The following is a 17,761-nucleotide window of genomic DNA, read 5'->3' as shown; positions in this document are numbered from 1 at the left end:
CTGGTTCTGTCTGTGGGAAACTCTGCCAGTCTGCTGTCGAAAAACATTGTGCACTGTGTGAGAAAGGTTCTCAACTGTCCTGCTTCTCCTCCAAACTTCTCTGGTAGACTGCCCTGGGATCTCAAGACTACTGGCGGAGCTGCTGCTGCTGCTGCTGGTAACGGTTGTGGGTTAATTGGAGCTGGTTGTTGTAACTGCTGTAGCATGGCTGCTTGTAATGTGTTGATCTGGAGATCTACTTGTTGTTGATGTTGTTGCAATGCTGCTGCCAGTTGTTGGATGGCCTGCCGAATTACCAAAGACATTTTCCCAAATGTCTCTTCCTTTTTTTTTTTGTTCCTCCCTCTTTCAATGGGAGTAGAGAGTTTGTTAGGATTGATGTCCTAACAGCCAGGAACCACGCTGAGACATGGAATAGGTCTCTAGTGTTTTATTACTGCTACATTAGACAGAAAATCCTAACAAACTGAAGAAGCATGGGAAAAACCCAGACAGATAAACCCCAAAAGTCAAGGCGGGTCTGATCTGTGTCTCTTCGAATGGCTGCTTAACTCCTCAGTACTCCGCATGCGTTTTCCCCCCTGGATAGGGGCCCACTCCTGCTCACCATCAGTACTCATGACAGTATGGTAGACAATGTAACAGAGCATCATACCTCACCCTCACAGTCCCTTAGAAGAGCCCAAAAGATAAATTTATTCTTTATAGCTTCCTCTTATGGGTACCACTGAGACGCTGAATGGAATTTGTTTTAATTTGATTATCTCATTGGGGCAGGGGAGCAGTTTAAATGTGACTTGCTTTCTGGTTGTTATAAGCTTTCAGTACTGACTTTGTGTAGGCAATATTTTTTATTATGCTAAATCACCAAAACAGGCATTTTTCTTATAATCTCCAAGATAGCTGATGAGTATGTTGAATAAATTAATAAAATCATTATTGTCTCAACTGAAGTTTGAATGTCTCCAGTTTTGCAATTGTTTGATTATAACACCAGGAACATTTTCTTGCCTACTTAATCTTGTTTTAGATCAATTATATTATAATTTCTAGCTAAAAATAGTTGGAGCTTGGTTGTGGAGAATGCAAATACTTTTCAAAGTACACAATTTGCTCTTCTATGACAATACCCCAAATTTGCCTCATTCTGCCTAATTATAGCATCAGATCATAGCAGTTTTCTCTCACTTCCTAGGTAAGAGTGGCCTTTCTAGGTCTCCTGCAGTGGGCAAGTCTCATCACTCTACTAGAGTCCATTATTTGTCACTGACCCTCATCTAAAATTAGCTGATCGTAACATAACCAATGTCTACTTCACGTTGCTCCAATTAAATTACAGCAGAATTAATTTGAAAACCCTTAAAAACCAATTAACCTTTATTTCAACTCTTCCTTAATTCTAGAGGTAGCAAAAAAGCCTACACTGAGATCATTCTGGTAGCAAAACATCATGAGCTACTTTAAACATACTCAAAGTAGGGTCTTTTCTGCCTGGTTTTATTTCATTAAAATTCTTATTTTTACTCTGATATGTGTCTTGGTTATACAAAGTTCATTTGACTTGTATGTTAATTAGTCTACTTGTGTAGAACTAACTGGGTATTGTTCTTACAGTACGAATTTATAGGATAACGTATTTTTATCTTTTAGTCATAAGGACAAGGTATCTGTTACCATCAGATTTTCTTATGTTAACACTTGGACTCTCTTGGAAACAACTCTGTTTAATTCAAGGAAGTAATATTATTGCATTTCAAGGCAGAGATTAGGAATTGGAGAGAATTCAAGAGACAAAATATTTTACAAGAAAAGGAAAAGAGAGGAATAATAAAACATGCAAGGAAGAGTAGATCCAGAATAACACTGATTGTTTAACCCAAACAGAAAGCTGTATACAACTCTTCTTGTTGCCCACCCAATGGCTATGTGGGGATAATCCTCAAGAAGAAGTCAACTACTAGATTAGGCCAAAGACCCATTTAGCTCAATATACTTGTCCCACAGTGGCCAAACAGATGCCTCTTGAAAACCCACATAAGCACAACAGCATTTTACTGTACTTTAGATTAGTGGTAGAAAATGTTGAGAATTTGCACTGGGATTAAAATATATACAATAATAGGCTTTGAAAAATCTCACAGAAAGGAGAGATATGTTTATATGAATCTAGTCACCCTTTATTAGCTGTATGAATAATGATTTTTCTGATTACCTTTGTCTTTACAAAAATAATTCTGAATTAAATTGTGAATATATATATATTTAAAATGGTTTGTGCATCTCCTCAAGGTCATATATTTATTTTTAGCTGTCTCTGTCTGTGCATAGGCCCATATATACCCACCCAACCACCCATCATGCACCCAGGTGTTTACTCTCTTTTGAAAAACATTTGTCTATGTGTTCAGGTGTTCTATTTCTTTAACAACAAAAGGAATGAATGAATGGATAAATAAATGGATAAATAAGTAAGTAAATAGGTCCCACCTAACTTTCTACTTTTATAATTCTGTGGGACCTGAACTGAAGCAAGCTATTAAATATGTGTATGGAGCATGGGCTATGTATGTTGGGCCTGTCCCATAAATCTTACAATTTGTCAAATGGGGCAACAAGGAAGGGCTTTATTTGCATTCACTTTAACATGAATATGATTAAATGTGATAGTGCAGTAAATTCAGATCAGGATGCTCATTTGAAATGCTTTGAATCCTTTGATCTCTGAGCTGTTGGATTGACAAATGGTGTCTTTTCCCCCCTGTCTGCCTAGGTAGGTGAAGATCGTTCTGCTACTTCACTTCTTGGCAGAGATTCCATTTCCCAATATGCCTGCCAGAGAAGGACAACTTTAAAGAATTATAACCAAAAGCTCACGGTAATATATACAATTTTTTTTTGCCAAGGTTAAAGCAATCTGCTAATATTTTTAAACACAAGTTGTGGGTCATAAATCTAGGATTCATATACACATCAGGAAACAACTGTCCTAGTTTTCTTCATTTGGAAATAATTCCTGTTAATTACAATGGGATTTATTTTTAAATAAATATGTGTGCAAAGTTTGGATTATTTTCCAGTTAAACCTGATACTTTTACAAACTCTTTGACCATAAAGCTCTGTATTGGTGATACATTCCCATGTACAATTCAACACTGAACAGTGAACAGCTTTTCCTATTGCTATGCTGTGCTAGTGATGTCATTGAACAGATGGTCTCCATGGGTAGAATGCAATTTTCTGCACTGGGGGGCCTTGGTATGCATGCAGAGGCTTCCATGTGAGCTGTGACCTGATAATTTCTGGAGTTTATTATCTTGAACACATTTTCTGGGAATAGTTGTGCCAATACATTGGCAGGTAACAGGTTGCCAAATATACTTGAGAATGAATAGTAGTTTCTCTGATCTCACCCAACCAGAGCTGTTGGAGCTGCTTGTCAAATGGCTGGGAATTGTGTATGAGTTAAGAAAGTACAGAGAGATCCTTTTTGAGCTAATCAGCATCCTGCAAGGAGGAAGTGTGAAGGAAATATGCATGCCATTAGCCTTTTTCCACATGGTTACTTAGTTCTGTTCACACACAGTCCCAGCATCATGAGTTGACACCAGAGGGTATGAATCACACCCTGTTTTCTCTCTTTCTCTCTGTTTTCCTCTCTCTTTATATGTGTGCATGAGAAAAGCCAACTTAAACAGTTCTGTTTCTCTCCCAAATAAATCTTTATTGCAACTGACTGCAGCAATGTCTGAGATAATTTATATCCCTTGGGATCTGAGAAACAATGACCATGAAGGTTAACATTATCGGTAAAACAGTATGTAAACTGTTCAGAGTTGCTATTGATTGGAGCAGCATGTAAGCCCGGCAAATAAATAAATAATAAATAAATAATCAAATTGACGGTCATGTGGCCAAAGAATCATAAAGCTGGAGAGCATTTTGTAAGCCATCTATTCCAATTTGTGTCTGATGCAGGAAATTAGGAGTCAGGGTATTTCCACAGATAGCCCCCCAGGGTCTGCTTGAAGACACCCTAGCAAGAAAGAGACTACCCCCCATCTGGATGTTGGTCCCATAGTGAATGGATCCTTTTGTCAAAAATCTTCTACAATGCCTAAGAAAGGTGGTGGCCTCTGATTGTTTCAATATGTGCCCAGCTGAGATTTTCAGGTTACATTTTCTGTATTGGTAGTCCCATTTACAATTAACTGTTTTGAAGAGTAAAGAGTGGTTGAGTTTTGAGCTTGGCAAACACTGAATCAATCACATGGTTTGTTTCAGAGCAGTCATTAACAATATGTTCTAATCAACTAGAGCTCATCACCCTGCAGGATTCATCCTGATTTGGAACTCTGAATCCACTGAAACTCAAAGTAAAGTGCTGTTATTTCAACCACATATATGGGGGAAACAAAATTAATACAATCAATAATTTAATTAAAGTTTTTAAAATAAAATTTATTAAACTAGTAATGGTATTTATTTATGACATAAGTATTTTATTTATTCATTGATCTAAATAGTAGCATTGATTTAGGTTCAGGCAGATCAGTTTTTTTGGAACACATATACATCATATACATATACATATACTGTACATATACAGTACCTTAAAATCCTTTCCAACCCAATGGAATGTTGGAAAGGAATCATGTACTTACCTACCAGAGAGGCAGAAAGGCAGTGCTTTGGAATACTGCTGATTGTTCCATTCTTAAGCCCCTTCCTCTTTCATTCTGGTCATGTAACCCAGAATGATGCTGCTATTAAGGAGTTGGAAAGAGTTTCAGAAACAGTGCTCTGTATGCTTTCCCTATTTTGTATATTTAAGAAAAATCACTGCAATTATTGTACACATTCAGGCCCACCCATACCTTATGTTGTTTTTTTTGTCTTTAAGTCAGTGTTGACTCTTAGTGACTGCCTGGACAAGTCCCTGCAGTTTTCTTGGCAAGGTTTGTTGGAAGTGGTTTGCCCTTGCCTTCTTCTTCCCCAGCTGGCTTTGTGCCTAAGGCAGGACTAGAACTCATGGTCTTCTGGTTTCTAGCCTAGTGCCTTAACCACCACACCAAAGCAGCTCTCACCTTATGTATAGCCCAGTTCAAATTTCTATATATGCTGTTATGTGCACAAAGCATTCCTGGCAAGCATTTGTTCAACTTCATTGTTTTAGAAGCAGTCATTCCAGTGTGAAATCAGCACAGAATTCTCCTCTGTGCTGGAATTAAAGGAAACCTGGAGGTGGGGGACACTTCCACTCCATGCCCTGCTTAGTGGCTACAAGGTTGGTGACAGGGTGATGACTCTCAAGTGAGTGGACCAGTATTTTCAGACCCACTTTTTAGTATTTTAGAGGTGCTGGGTGAAGTTGTGCAGTAAAAAATAACCTCAGAAACCAACTTAACAACACAGATTTCCCACAGGCAAATCTGTACCTTCTACCTGAGATCCAACAAGAAGGTTTGGGAAAATGTGGCACACAATGGATTCTATAGTTTTAAAACCAAGGCCACCGATAAGTTAAGCTTTCCTTAACTGGATGTTGTCCAGATGTATTGGGACTGCAGTTCCTGAAATACCTGTCATGAGTACGGATGGTGAGCAGGAGGGGGCCCCTATCCAGGGGGAAAACGCATGCATAGTTTAGAGGCATTGAGCTGTCATTCAGAGAAACCCAGAATAGACCCACCTTGAGTTTTGGGGTTTATCTGTCTGGGTTTTCCCATGCTTCTTCAGTTTGGTAGGATTTTCTGTCTACAATAGCAGTTAAATAAAATGCTAGAGACTTTCTCCTCATCTCGGTGTGGTCTTTGCTTAGTCAGGACAATACCCAAATGTGCTGGGTATTCTGGGAACTGAAGTCCCAACACATCTGGACTAAAGCAGACTGGAGAAGGCTGTTCTGAGTTATAAACTCATTTTCACTCTCCAGGAATTCTGTGGACTAGAGGTCTCTGGGAGAGGCTGGAGAGCTATTGGAGACAATGGACAATTTCCACATTTCTTTAAGGGGAATCATAAGAAATTTAAACTGTTATAAAACAAACAACATACATCTCTGAGAGCTTACAGAATAATTCCCAGATCTGTCCCCAAATTGCATCTAAGTTATAAAGTTGAATGTGGCAACACCGCCCACCTCTCTTCCCTGCCTCCACCTTTTGAAGTGTGCTTCCCTAGTCCAGTGCTCAAGCATCTAGTACAGCCCTTGGCCAAAGAAAGGTTATATAACTGTCTGATGACATTATAATATGGTTTTTGAACATAGTGAAGTTACCTGCAGCTAACAGCTTGAGTTTTTCCATCTACTTCCCCTTTGCAATATATTAGTGTTGACTCCTGGTGACTGCCTGGACTAGTTCCAGCAGTTTTCTTAGCAAGGTTTTTTTTAAAAAGTAGTTTGCCATTGCCTGCTTCTTGGGCTGAGAGAGAGGACTGGCTGAAGGTCACCCAGGTGGCTTTGTGCCTAAGGTGGAACTAGAACTCATCATCTCCCAGTTTTTAGCCTGGTGCCTTAACCACTGCACCAAACTGGCTCTCTGTAGGAACGTTAGTGTCATGTTCCCCGTTGCAAGGCATATGTGCATCACAACGGGGAACATGCACATTAGGTAAGAGGAAGGGATAAGCATAATCCCTAAATCACTCAAGCACCCATATCCAGAAGGGAACCCCCAACACAATAGATAAGCCCTTCAGACCAAACTTAGCACCCATCAAGAGGCAAGGGGAACACCTTCCCATTCCCCCCGGGGATGCATTCACACCTCCCTCAGGCACGCATGTCCACAGAGTAATGCCCAACATAATGGGAGCACCCATCAGGCAGTAGTTAACACCTATCAGAAGATCGGGGAAACACCTTCAGGGGATGCGCCCGGTCCGGACGAAGACAGGGAGACAAAGGAGATCGCCGGGATCGCCCATCAGCTGACGCATCGCAGTCTCAAGCATCCATCCGGTCCTGGCCCGAGGGCAGAGAAGCACAACGTCCGCCAGCAAAGTATATACAGGGCACCCTGTCACCACAGAAGGATTCCCGTCTTTCTCTTTGCACGCACACCGTTCAAATAAAACCAGAAATCCTTAGACCTTCTAAGTGAGTCTGAGCCTTATTCTGAGCGTGGCTGCCCTGACAGTTAGAACTTTTAATATTTTGGAGGTGTTGGGTGCAGGCAGTCTGTGGTATTTGTGTTGCTCATCCCAGCTGAAAGACAAGGCTGTACAATCTCTCTGTCAATCTCTCTGGTCAAATTTTGGTGGTAGCTGACCTATTAATTTAGACTTGTTGTAAAGGTTACTGAGACCTCTTTCAGCAATTGAGAAATTTGAGCAGTTTCATGAACTGGGAGATGGGCTTTCAAAGAGTCATGCTGCTGTTCTTTCTGTCTAGTAAATATGAATATATGTAGGTTCTCAGGATGCAAAGAATGCTAATCGTTCCATCAAAATGAGGAACAGATTGGCTGTGCTGGGTCACAGACTGCAACCAGGTTCTGCTAGTTAGTTACTGAATTTTGATCAACCATGCTGCTAATAATTCAGAAACTGTTCAAGCTACTAGGTTGTTTTCTTCACTTATGAAATTTACACCACAATCACTGTCTGATTTTCCCCCCCATAATTATTTCAGATATGTTTTAACATTAAGATATATTGCTTTGTTTGGGCTGTTTGAAACTTTTTAAATTTTTCATCCTCTAGCAGAATTGACATCTCAAAACAGGGACATTATTATACAGTTTTTGTGCCTGCTACGTGCCACATCGGAAGTCTGTTCCAGAATATATTGTTCTCTCTCATTTGCATCAATACTGTTAACAGCTATGTTTTTCTCTTCATTTTTCAATTAATACTATAGCCTAGAATTTACAAGATTTACTATTGTATGAAGGTAAATAACTGTAGACACCTCTAATCTGTTTCACATTTTGCTTTGTTCAGTAATTAGTTAAGGGGGTAATGAGAACAAGAGGGTAGCAGGCCTACAAAAACAGCATATTGTTGCCCTTTTGGAATTAGGGAATGTAAAATTTGCATCCCAGAAAAAAGAATTAAGAATTTATAACATTTGCAGTTGGATTAATGAACAGTAGCGATTCTAAGCATGGATAAAAATGACCAGTGCTCTCACTACATAATTTAATTGTGGAAGGAACTCTTTTTTTGAAGTGACAGTGATCTGTGTTGCATGTAAGAGATATGTTAGATAGCAGCCCAAATTTGTGTGCATCCTAGCACTGGTACTGAGTGGTATCACCATGAATGAGTTTCTGCTTGCACGGTTTCTATACAAATGAAATGTGGAGGAAACACTATACTTTGCACAAATTCATCAGAGTGTTTTTTTTTCTATCCAGTGACTGGGAAGGTTCTGTTTGTTGAAACTCTGTCAGGAACCATCCCTCCACAATCTATTGTTGACCTAAAAGAGCAAGGCAAATTGGTTACATGGATCCTGGCTTGTAAAGTTCCAGCAGTTTTCTTACTTACAGGTCTGAACCAAGTTTTCACAATTTATGTAGTATGGACTATGAGATAGTGTTTTTATATTGCAATGTTCCATCTTTTTGAGTGACAAGTGGAAATTGGACATATTTCCTTAAACTTACCTTAAAGTGAAGTGTTTTTATCATAGAAATATAACTATATTAGACTGGAAAAGCCTAATGTAGTATAATGAAACTTATCAGCTAAAGCCATTTTTCCACTACTGGCTTATAATGGCCTCACTTTTGTTGAAATAATGTAGAACCTGTCCTTATTACTGTTATGTGGTACAATTATGGTTATTTATTTATTTATTTATTTATGAATGAGATTTGTAAACCACTTCAATTTCAAAGGATTCTCATGGTGAAGGCTGAATTGCTGTAAATTGCTAATGGAGAAATGACCTAAGACAAATTACCTGATTTCCTTAGCGGTTCTTTTAAACTCTGCATCCCTAAACTGGACAGCTACCCCCAGATACATTTCAGAATGCTATGACACTGCCAAAGCTGAAAAAGATTCAATTATCGGATTAGTTTGTTTTGGTACATGAAATGGAAGGAAGGGGCCATCCTGTCTTCAGGATGTGTTGAACTAGCCAAATGGGGAAGGATTCAAATGAAACTTCAGATAGATAAATATACTTTATTATGGTCATTGACCAACCATTAAACAAAGCATATAGGGAAGACAATAGAGCAATCAGGTGACACATACTCTGACATCAGCTCATGAGTTTTTGCTGAATTTTGCAGACTCTTATCGTTCCTCTTTGCACCTTTCACTTATCCTCTCAATGGTGAGTGGCAAGGGGATAAATGTAAAAGGGACAGCTGAGGGCTGAGCTTAGGTAGTGACCAGCAGTGATAGAGTTTGTGAACCCTGGCATTTGCAGATGATGGCATTTGCTGGCTCTGCTGATGCTCTTCATGGCTTTTAGGAAAGGCTCAGAGAACCCAACAATCAAGAAACTTTCCTCTGGGTGAAAAGGTGCTTTTCTCTTTTTTATCCTTAATCCCATTTGATGGATTCAAGACAACAGGCTTTGTGTGTCAAGGTCTGCCATTAATAATAGGATGTTACTTAGGAGATCTACTCCTTATGTTTTGAAAAGTTCTGTCCCCTATAGGGATATAGTCAAGGGGACTTACTTCTGAATAAACATATAGAGGAGTGCACTGTTGCATTGGTTTCTCAACAATACTGAGTTTGGGCATAACGTCACAATTTAAGAGCTCTTCATTTGTACTAAGTACATAAAGAGCCTTAATCGAATAGTTCTGTTACTATATCATCATCTCAAGACTAAATTAGGGCTCCAAAATAAAGTGAGGGTAATTGCATTTGCTTAGATTTTGCTTTTGATTCCCAAACCATTTAAAATCAATCTTTAGTCTTTCAATGATTTCCTCTAGAAAACCTTTTATAAAGGCTCCCACACTGCTGACATCAGATAATTTCAGTCAACATTCTTTGCACTGGGTGTGTTTATATGTGCATATGTGGCTTTCAGTATTGCTTGCTCTTGGATATGAGGAACAATGAGACACAAATTTAAGAGCTGGCATATCCAGAATGGATGGAAGCTACACTGGATTCATTTTACTGTATTATTGCTTAGGGTTGCTTAGGATTATTGCTTACTGTATTATTGCTTAGTGCTTTCACTGTATGAAAGGTAGGCAGAGTTTGAAAGGTCATGGGTCTTGTCACTTGTGTTTATTTGATTGAAACCATGCCATAAACCACAGTGTAGTAAGAGGCACAGGAGATTATGCTAGTCTGATTAATTTGGATTTTTCTTTTCTAAGTCTCTATTGTATAGCAGTACTAAAGATTTCATCGCTTTTCAGAACTGTGCACCTGTTAAGTTGTGTAGTGAAAAATAACTCCAGAAACCAACCTAACAACACAGATTTGCCATAGGCAAATCCTTATCTCCTACCTGAGATCCAACAAGAAGGTTTGGGAAAGTGTGGCACACAATGGATTCTATAGTTTAAAACCAAGGCCACTGATGAGTTATAATGCTGCTAAATAGAAGCATACAAAGGTCAAACAGCAGAGTGGGCTGCCATGATAAACCTCCCTACATACTCATTTTGCATGCATACCAACATCTGAGAAAGAAGTGATATCTATATTAGTTTTCCTTAACTGGACATGGTCCAGATGTTTTGGGACTGCAGTTCCTGAAATACCTAAATATCATGGCCAAAACCTGCTGGGTATTCAACACAACTGGACCATAGCAGATTGGAGAAGGATGTTCTGAGTTATAAGTTCATTTTCATTCTCCAGGAATTCTGTGGACTAGATGTCTCTGGGAGAGGCTAGAGAACTTTTGCAGACAATGGAAAATTTCCACATTTCTTTAAGAGAAAGCATAAGAAATCTAAACTGTTATAAAACAAACAAGATTTGCTGAGTAGGTACCTTCAAATGACCAGCAGATTGTATTGGGACTACCAGTGTAATGTGGTGTAGGAAAATGGGGAATTATACTTAAGCCAAAAGATATTCAATACACCAAAAGTTTTATAATCTTCAATCCTACTGTTTTTATTTGATGCTTGCATTGTGCCTGTTTAGAATATGTTTAGAAAAGATGTCCCAAAATCTTACTTTCTGTGCAAATATGGAGCTTCAATGAGGCATCTGTGTAATTTACTTATACAAGCTGTGGGCAGCCAACCATTAAATGCTGCATTGTCTCTGGCTGGGTGCCATGGAAGCGGCAAATTAGGTTCAAAGCATCTTGAATTATGTGTCGGTGATAGTGTCTTGTTAGAACCACTTCATTTTAAGATATAAATATATTGCCTTTTCTTTCCTTTTGTAACGCGATGATTGTTTTTTTCCAATTCTATTTCTATTTTTAGCTTTTGATGTTAGAGCTTTGGCCTGTGCTGGTTGGGCAATCTTTGATAAATACAGGGATTTTTTTCCCCCTTTCAACTTCGAGGAGGCCTGTGGGACTTTACGACACCATTTCTGAGCTCTCATATAGAAGAGGAGCTGCTTTGTAAAGGCAATTAAATGTGACATTTTCCATACTGTCAACAAAGGAAGACAACAGGTGCTTTGTTAACCTAGTAGCTACTCTCATGTAATGCGTCATAGTTTTCAGTATTTACTTGCAGAGGACAAAACTTCCGTTTAATTTTCAGCCTGGATTATAATCAACATACATTTTTCAGACACCATTTGAACTGATATTTAATAGCAGTGGGGCCTTTTAGATAAGTACTTTGTGATCCAAGTACTTTGATTTGCACCTGCATTCAGATCTGTGATTGCTGGGGGTACTCTAATGTCCTAGGGGTGCACAATTGCGGTATTTTTGGATAGGATTCCTGTTATGCTTGGCCTGAAGACTGTGCTGTGTGAGAAATGCTACTGATCACCAAACTGACAATGGCCTTTTCTTAGCTGCTTCACAAATTGAAAAGTAACTGTTTCTCTTTGGACAATATTTGGGGCAGGAGTATTATTTAGTTGGATTCAGGTTTTTTTGTGGGAACCAGTTTTTTTCTTGTTTTCTTTGGGTTTCTTTTCTTGAGAGGCATCCTGGTGCACCCTGGTGCTGAGAATGAGGACTACTCTGGGCAGCCTAAGCACTGGCCTGGCTTCTTGCAGAAGGACACCTTGGGATAAGAGGCCAGCGAGCTGTTCACCTTGGAATAATTGCATCTTAATGGAGCAGCAAGAGGAAGCAAATGGCAACACATGCATGATAACATCATTAGGCAAATGCTGTGACTTAAGTACAGGTAGTCCTCGTTTAGCAACCACAATGGGGACCGGCAACTCGGTTGTTAAGCGAAGCAGTTGCTAAGTGAAACCACAACTGTGCTTACAATCTTTCTTTGGCTTTCCTTTGCTGTGAAGGTCATAAATGTGAGGATTGGTTGTAAAGTTACATTTTTATCCCTGTTGTAAATGTGAACAGTTGCTATATGAGGCAGCTGCTAATTGAGGACTACCTGTACTTGCATCACATGTTGGAACACACAAATGTAATGGTAGCTTTTTTTTGCATGTTGACCTGTTGAATAAAAATAATACTGTGCAAAAATCCAAAAGTTTTTTTTAAGTAGCCCACGTTAGGATGTCATTTAATTTTATTGGGTGAGTGAATGGGAATTATTATCTCTAAGCCAGTATTCTCGTGGATATTGAATCAGAAGTAATGAGTAATTAGAGAGTAGTGACTTATCCCAAGTAATCACACTGAAAAATTAAATATTAAAATATCAGGTTTTAAATTAGGGACATACAAGATGTAATGTACTTACTCATAGTATGGTGTCCAAAACTATATTTGCTTATTTCTCTTCTCTCTGGCACACTGTCTGCCCAGCCCTAAAGGGGGAGATGCAACAAAACAAAATGGTATAACTGAAGTAGAGTATGTACAATGTCAACAGTCTTCCCAAAGCCCAAACCAAGAAATGTGTTTAAATAATGAGTGGGAGTGTATTGGAGCTAAATCAGTTCACAGTTCAGTCCTTCTGATTCTTAAGAATATAGTCTTAGTAGCTGTGTTTGTCATTGATAATAAGGCAGAGATTTCATATGAAGAAACAAATAGGAGTTGGCATTTGCTTAGACTTTTCTTTAAAGAGTTGCCTAGCACTGTCATTTATCTAGAAGGCAAATTCTTATCCTTTGTTCTATACTCATATTATTCGAATTGTTTGTTCATAACATATTCAAGAGTTTAGAGTATTAAATCATTTGTTGATGTTTATGCCTTTTAAAATATATCAATATTTAAGCAAAACTTTGATGACAAAATACTTCCTACTGACTTAGGTATTGCTTCCAAGCATTTTTCTTTCCTGCCATCATTTTGTAAATGGGGGCAAGAAACTTTAATGATAAAAGTTTAAAATACTAAGAAGAGTTTATGGATTTTGGATCCATCCCAATGAAGAGCTGACGAATGCTAATGCGCTCATTAGGCCTATAGCCACAGCCTCACACAAGCTGGACCCAAGCCTGTCCACCCTGTCTCTCCCTTTTAGGGAAGTGTCATCTCAGGACATGCTGCTACAGATGGTCCATTGCCTGCTTGTCTAGGCAATCATGTGCAGGGCATGCTGTGGTTGAGGGACTGCATTCTTCAGTATGCCACATGCCTGGGAATCATTCAGATTAAGGCTTCTCTGCCTACTGAGAGATGGTCTTTTCTGTGTCTTCAGCAACACCAGGTCTTTTTGCTTAGGCAAAGAGGATGATTTCTAGTGGCCAAAATGGCAGTTAAACAGCAGTGTATTTGAGGAGGAATGGCGACTATGTGTCTGCCACATCTGTTTGCTGACCTTATACTGCCCTGCTGAAAAATAGGATTCCTGGGTGGATGGGGGTCTGGGGGGTTGTTGGGAAGAAGGATGCCCACCCCAAGGTGTAACATTTGGCTTATATGGAATCATGACATAGCATAGAAAAGGAACCATTTCAGAAAATTGATTTTTGTAAATAATGGTACAACCATGATTTTTGGTCAGGTCATTTCGTAAGTCATTTATCTACAGATCACTGAATATGTTTCTTCACTTTCTTAATGCGATATTAATAATGTCCCTGACTTATTTGGTAATGGCAAACTATTCTTCTTGCATTAATATACCAAAAATTTTCTTGCCTATCTGTCTCTCCTGTAAGGTGCAGTTCAGATTTGCAGTGTGATTTTTATGAGGTAAAATAAAAATTGTATTCTTTCTCCCACATGCCTATTCCTCACGAGGAGTTGGTTTGGATGACAATATTAATTGTGAACTGCCATAAACCCAGGAAGACATTTTTCTTGTAGACAAATACAATTTAATTTTGAGAGGAGAAGCTAGTTAAGTCTGGAGTTAAAGGGTGGTGCCATCCCAAAGTTCATTACAGATGCTTCTGAATTGCATTGTCTTCCAGGCCATTACTCATGTTAATAAGAAAGTGTATATTTGAATATAGTGAGTACCTGATGTCTCACTATATCTGAGGAGAGCAATTCTTTTTCTTTTCTATTTACTTTTTTCAAAAGAGAAGCAGCTTTGTCACTGTGGTAAACAAATAAATTATTATTAATGTAGTTTTAAACCAGAAAGCAAGTCACCTTCACTTTGCTTTATTTTTAGTTACATTTGGCTTCTTGCAGGTAGCAGAATACTGAAATGTATATATCTTCTAAACAATATTCTTTGTACTGTTGAAAGTCTTTAGGGAAAAGAATTCACCATTTGGTGTGTCAAAACAGTAAGCAAAAATACATCCTGTGAACTGTATTGTGTCTTGGAATTTGGTTGTTCTGAACAAGGAAGCTATTGTTCAGAGCACAAATCACCAACAAAGTTTCTTAAGTAAGAAAGGAACAAGAATGGGTAAATTTCTGCCAGTACCTACTCATACTAAATGATTTTGTTTCTAATTAACTAACTTTGGTCTTTCAATGGAGTTACCATATTTATCTTGTAATTAGAAGAGACTTTCCCCCCTAATTAATTGCATACTGAAAGGGTTAGTCTTAGATTAACTGATGGATGGATGGATGGATGGAAGGAGGAAGGCAGGCAGGCAGGCAGGCAGGAAAGGCAGGCAGGCAGGCAGGGGAAGAAAATACAAATTACTGCAGATATCACTTCCAAAAAGAATAGATGCCTTTGAAGATTGGTGTGAAGATTAACAATTGCATGGGAGGTGGCTGTGGGAAGTAGTTGAATTCAATGCATTTTGTTCAATTCAATCCTAAACAGAATTCAGTCCTAAGCAGAACTTCTGCCTCCTTTCTTTCCTTTCCTTTCCTTCATTTCCAATTACTTCTTCCCCTCCTCTTATCTCCATCCAATTTTGGTCTATCTTACCCTTTTTCTTTCCAATGTCGCCCTTTTATGTTACCTCATCTCCATCTTCTTCTTCTCCTTCTACTTGATTCTCTCAAAAGGAATGATGGGAATGTGTGTGTGTCTGTGTGTGAGAAAATGGTTGGTATATGCAGATCAGTTGGTGTGTGCAAATGTGGGATACAGGCAATTAATTTCAATCAATAGTTATTATTTTTTGTACTGCCCCTGCTTCTCACTTTTCGTAGAATGTGGCTCCTGGCAGGAATACAGAAACAGCACACATACATATAAGTATACATGAAAGTGACACACAAACTTTTATTGGGGAGGGGAGACCTTCTAAGATTGGTTTCAGCTAGAATGGGCAACTCTGGGTTAATAAAGTAAGAAGACTGAATATTGTCAGGGTATTTGTTTATATTTTTTCCTTCTTATTCTTCATTTTTGGAGGAATCATCTTTAATCCAGGATAATCTTCTTTGGGTCAAATATAGAGCTCAAAGGAACTGGGACAGTTTACAATACCTTGAATGTGAATGGAATGTAGCTAGATTTCCTTTGCTAATGAAAGGCTTCCTTGAGAAAATCATGGGTGGGAGGAATATTTCACCAATTTTCTGCTGTCCTGTTACACTCCACCTTGTTCAGAGGGTTTGGGAAAGCCTTGGGATGAAGGTACAGTTGCAGACATATTGGTGAATATCCATTGCTGAATATTTTTTATTCAACTTGATGAAAAAAAATATTGCTTTCACTTTTCCGTCTTCATAGAAGAACATTTGATGACATCTTCATCAGTGGGGCATGTTTTTTAAAAAAAATCTAAATTATAAGGTGGCTGATGGGCATCTATCTGACTTGTTCTGGTATGTAAGTAAAGTATTGGATTAGGACTAAAAATACCCAGAGTCAAGTCTATCCTCAGCCATAGAAACCCAGTGTGTGGCTGGGCCTGTCACTTTCTCTCAAACCAACCTAGCACATGTAAAATGAAAGGAGATCATTTTAAGCTGCCTTTGGCTCATTGAGAAAAGATAGGATATAAATTTAAGAAATAAACCCATACCACCTTTATAGCTATCTATAGCTTTTCTAGCACCCCTGCTTTAATTCAAGCCGAAGACATGACATAATGTGGGAATAACTTGCAGAAGACTTTTTCAGATCTGGAAACAAAAGCATCTGTGAAGAATGTGAATAATGAAGAGATCTCACAACAATAAGTGAAACATTGAGGTGCCCTTCCAGAAGGTAATGAAACCTTTGGAAATGGGAAGATAGGTTTCAGGCCAATACTACTTTTAATACAGAAGGGGGTGGGTGGATATCTGTTTTATTATGTAATGTGCAGCAGCCTAGCACATAACTCTTAATATTACATACTCATTAAAAAGTCCTCAAAACGAGGCCCTCATTTTATTAAACATGTTAAATCTGAGCTGCTGCATCATTTCTTTCTTTTTGTACAGTCAATTCAAATTATGTTGAACAGAGATAGAAATCATGAAAGTTTTTTTTTAAATTGTGAGTAAATAAATCAAAACATGCCAAAATGTGCCTTATAGAGAAAGGCAACTCCATAATTTATTTCTGCATTCACCAACAATGTTTTGTTGAAGGAGGAATACATATTCAGTGTTACTTTAATTGTTTATTTAAAATGTCTTAATGAGCTCTGGGTAGTGGGAGAAAACACTGAGTAATGAAAGCACTATTTGAAATGAAAGATTTGATGACATATTTCAACTGATTGCCAATACTATTCAACTAGACATACATAGCATTTTAGTTTTCCTCTTAATTTAAAGCTATAATATTTTCTTCAATTGTATTATGTTTTATTCCATTTATCTTGAGAGGTTATGCAGATAGTGTGAATGGATGATTGTTCTCATCAGTCTGTATCCTTTATTCAATAAGGAAGCTACTGGTGTTTCTTATAAAGAACTTCTGGCATTGTGATATCCTTTGGTATAATGAACTAAGGAAGGTTTTGTACTCTTTAAACCAGTAATTTTTAAAGGTTCTACCTTTAGAAAACCTTATTTCACAACATGCTTGATGTCTGATTTGGACACCATGGTCAGACGAATTGCATTTCACAATTAATAGCTACCTCCAGAGATCAGTTCCTTGCTTGCTCTTTAAGTCTTCACTTGATACATAATTTGTTGGCACATAATAGAAAGTTAGCATGCTTGCTCATCAAAAGAAGTCAGAATGTCTAGTTCCAGCTTTCCACAAAGCACCAACAATGAGCTAGGGTGTGCTGTTTATTTACACATAAATACATACCCATCATAGTCTTTCAGGGTAGGCAAGGGTATGCAAAGGGCAGGAAAGAAGTAAGATATAGTGAGGTAAAGAAATTAAAGGCATGAGATAAAAGAAAAAGAAAAACACAGTTGAAACTAGTTTACACCAACACTAT

General features: G+C 38.3%; 1 protein-coding gene across 1 annotated transcript in view; it reads left to right on the top strand.

The window, feature by feature from the left end:
• DNTT (DNA nucleotidylexotransferase) overlaps positions 1–17,761 on the top strand; it is a 175,166-nt gene that overhangs the window by 32,459 nt on the left and 124,946 nt on the right. Inside the window, exon 5 of the mRNA XM_063306162.1 lies at positions 2,811–2,875. Coding sequence (XP_063162232.1) covers positions 2,811–2,875 — 65 coding nt within the window. The remainder of the gene's footprint in view (positions 1–2,810; positions 2,876–17,761) is intronic.

Source organism: Candoia aspera, chromosome 6, assembly GCF_035149785.1.
Source record: "Candoia aspera isolate rCanAsp1 chromosome 6, rCanAsp1.hap2, whole genome shotgun sequence".
NCBI lineage: Eukaryota > Metazoa > Chordata > Lepidosauria > Squamata > Boidae > Candoia > Candoia aspera.
Note: the sequence above shows the minus strand (reverse complement) of the source record. Positions and strands in the feature narration are given on the sequence as shown.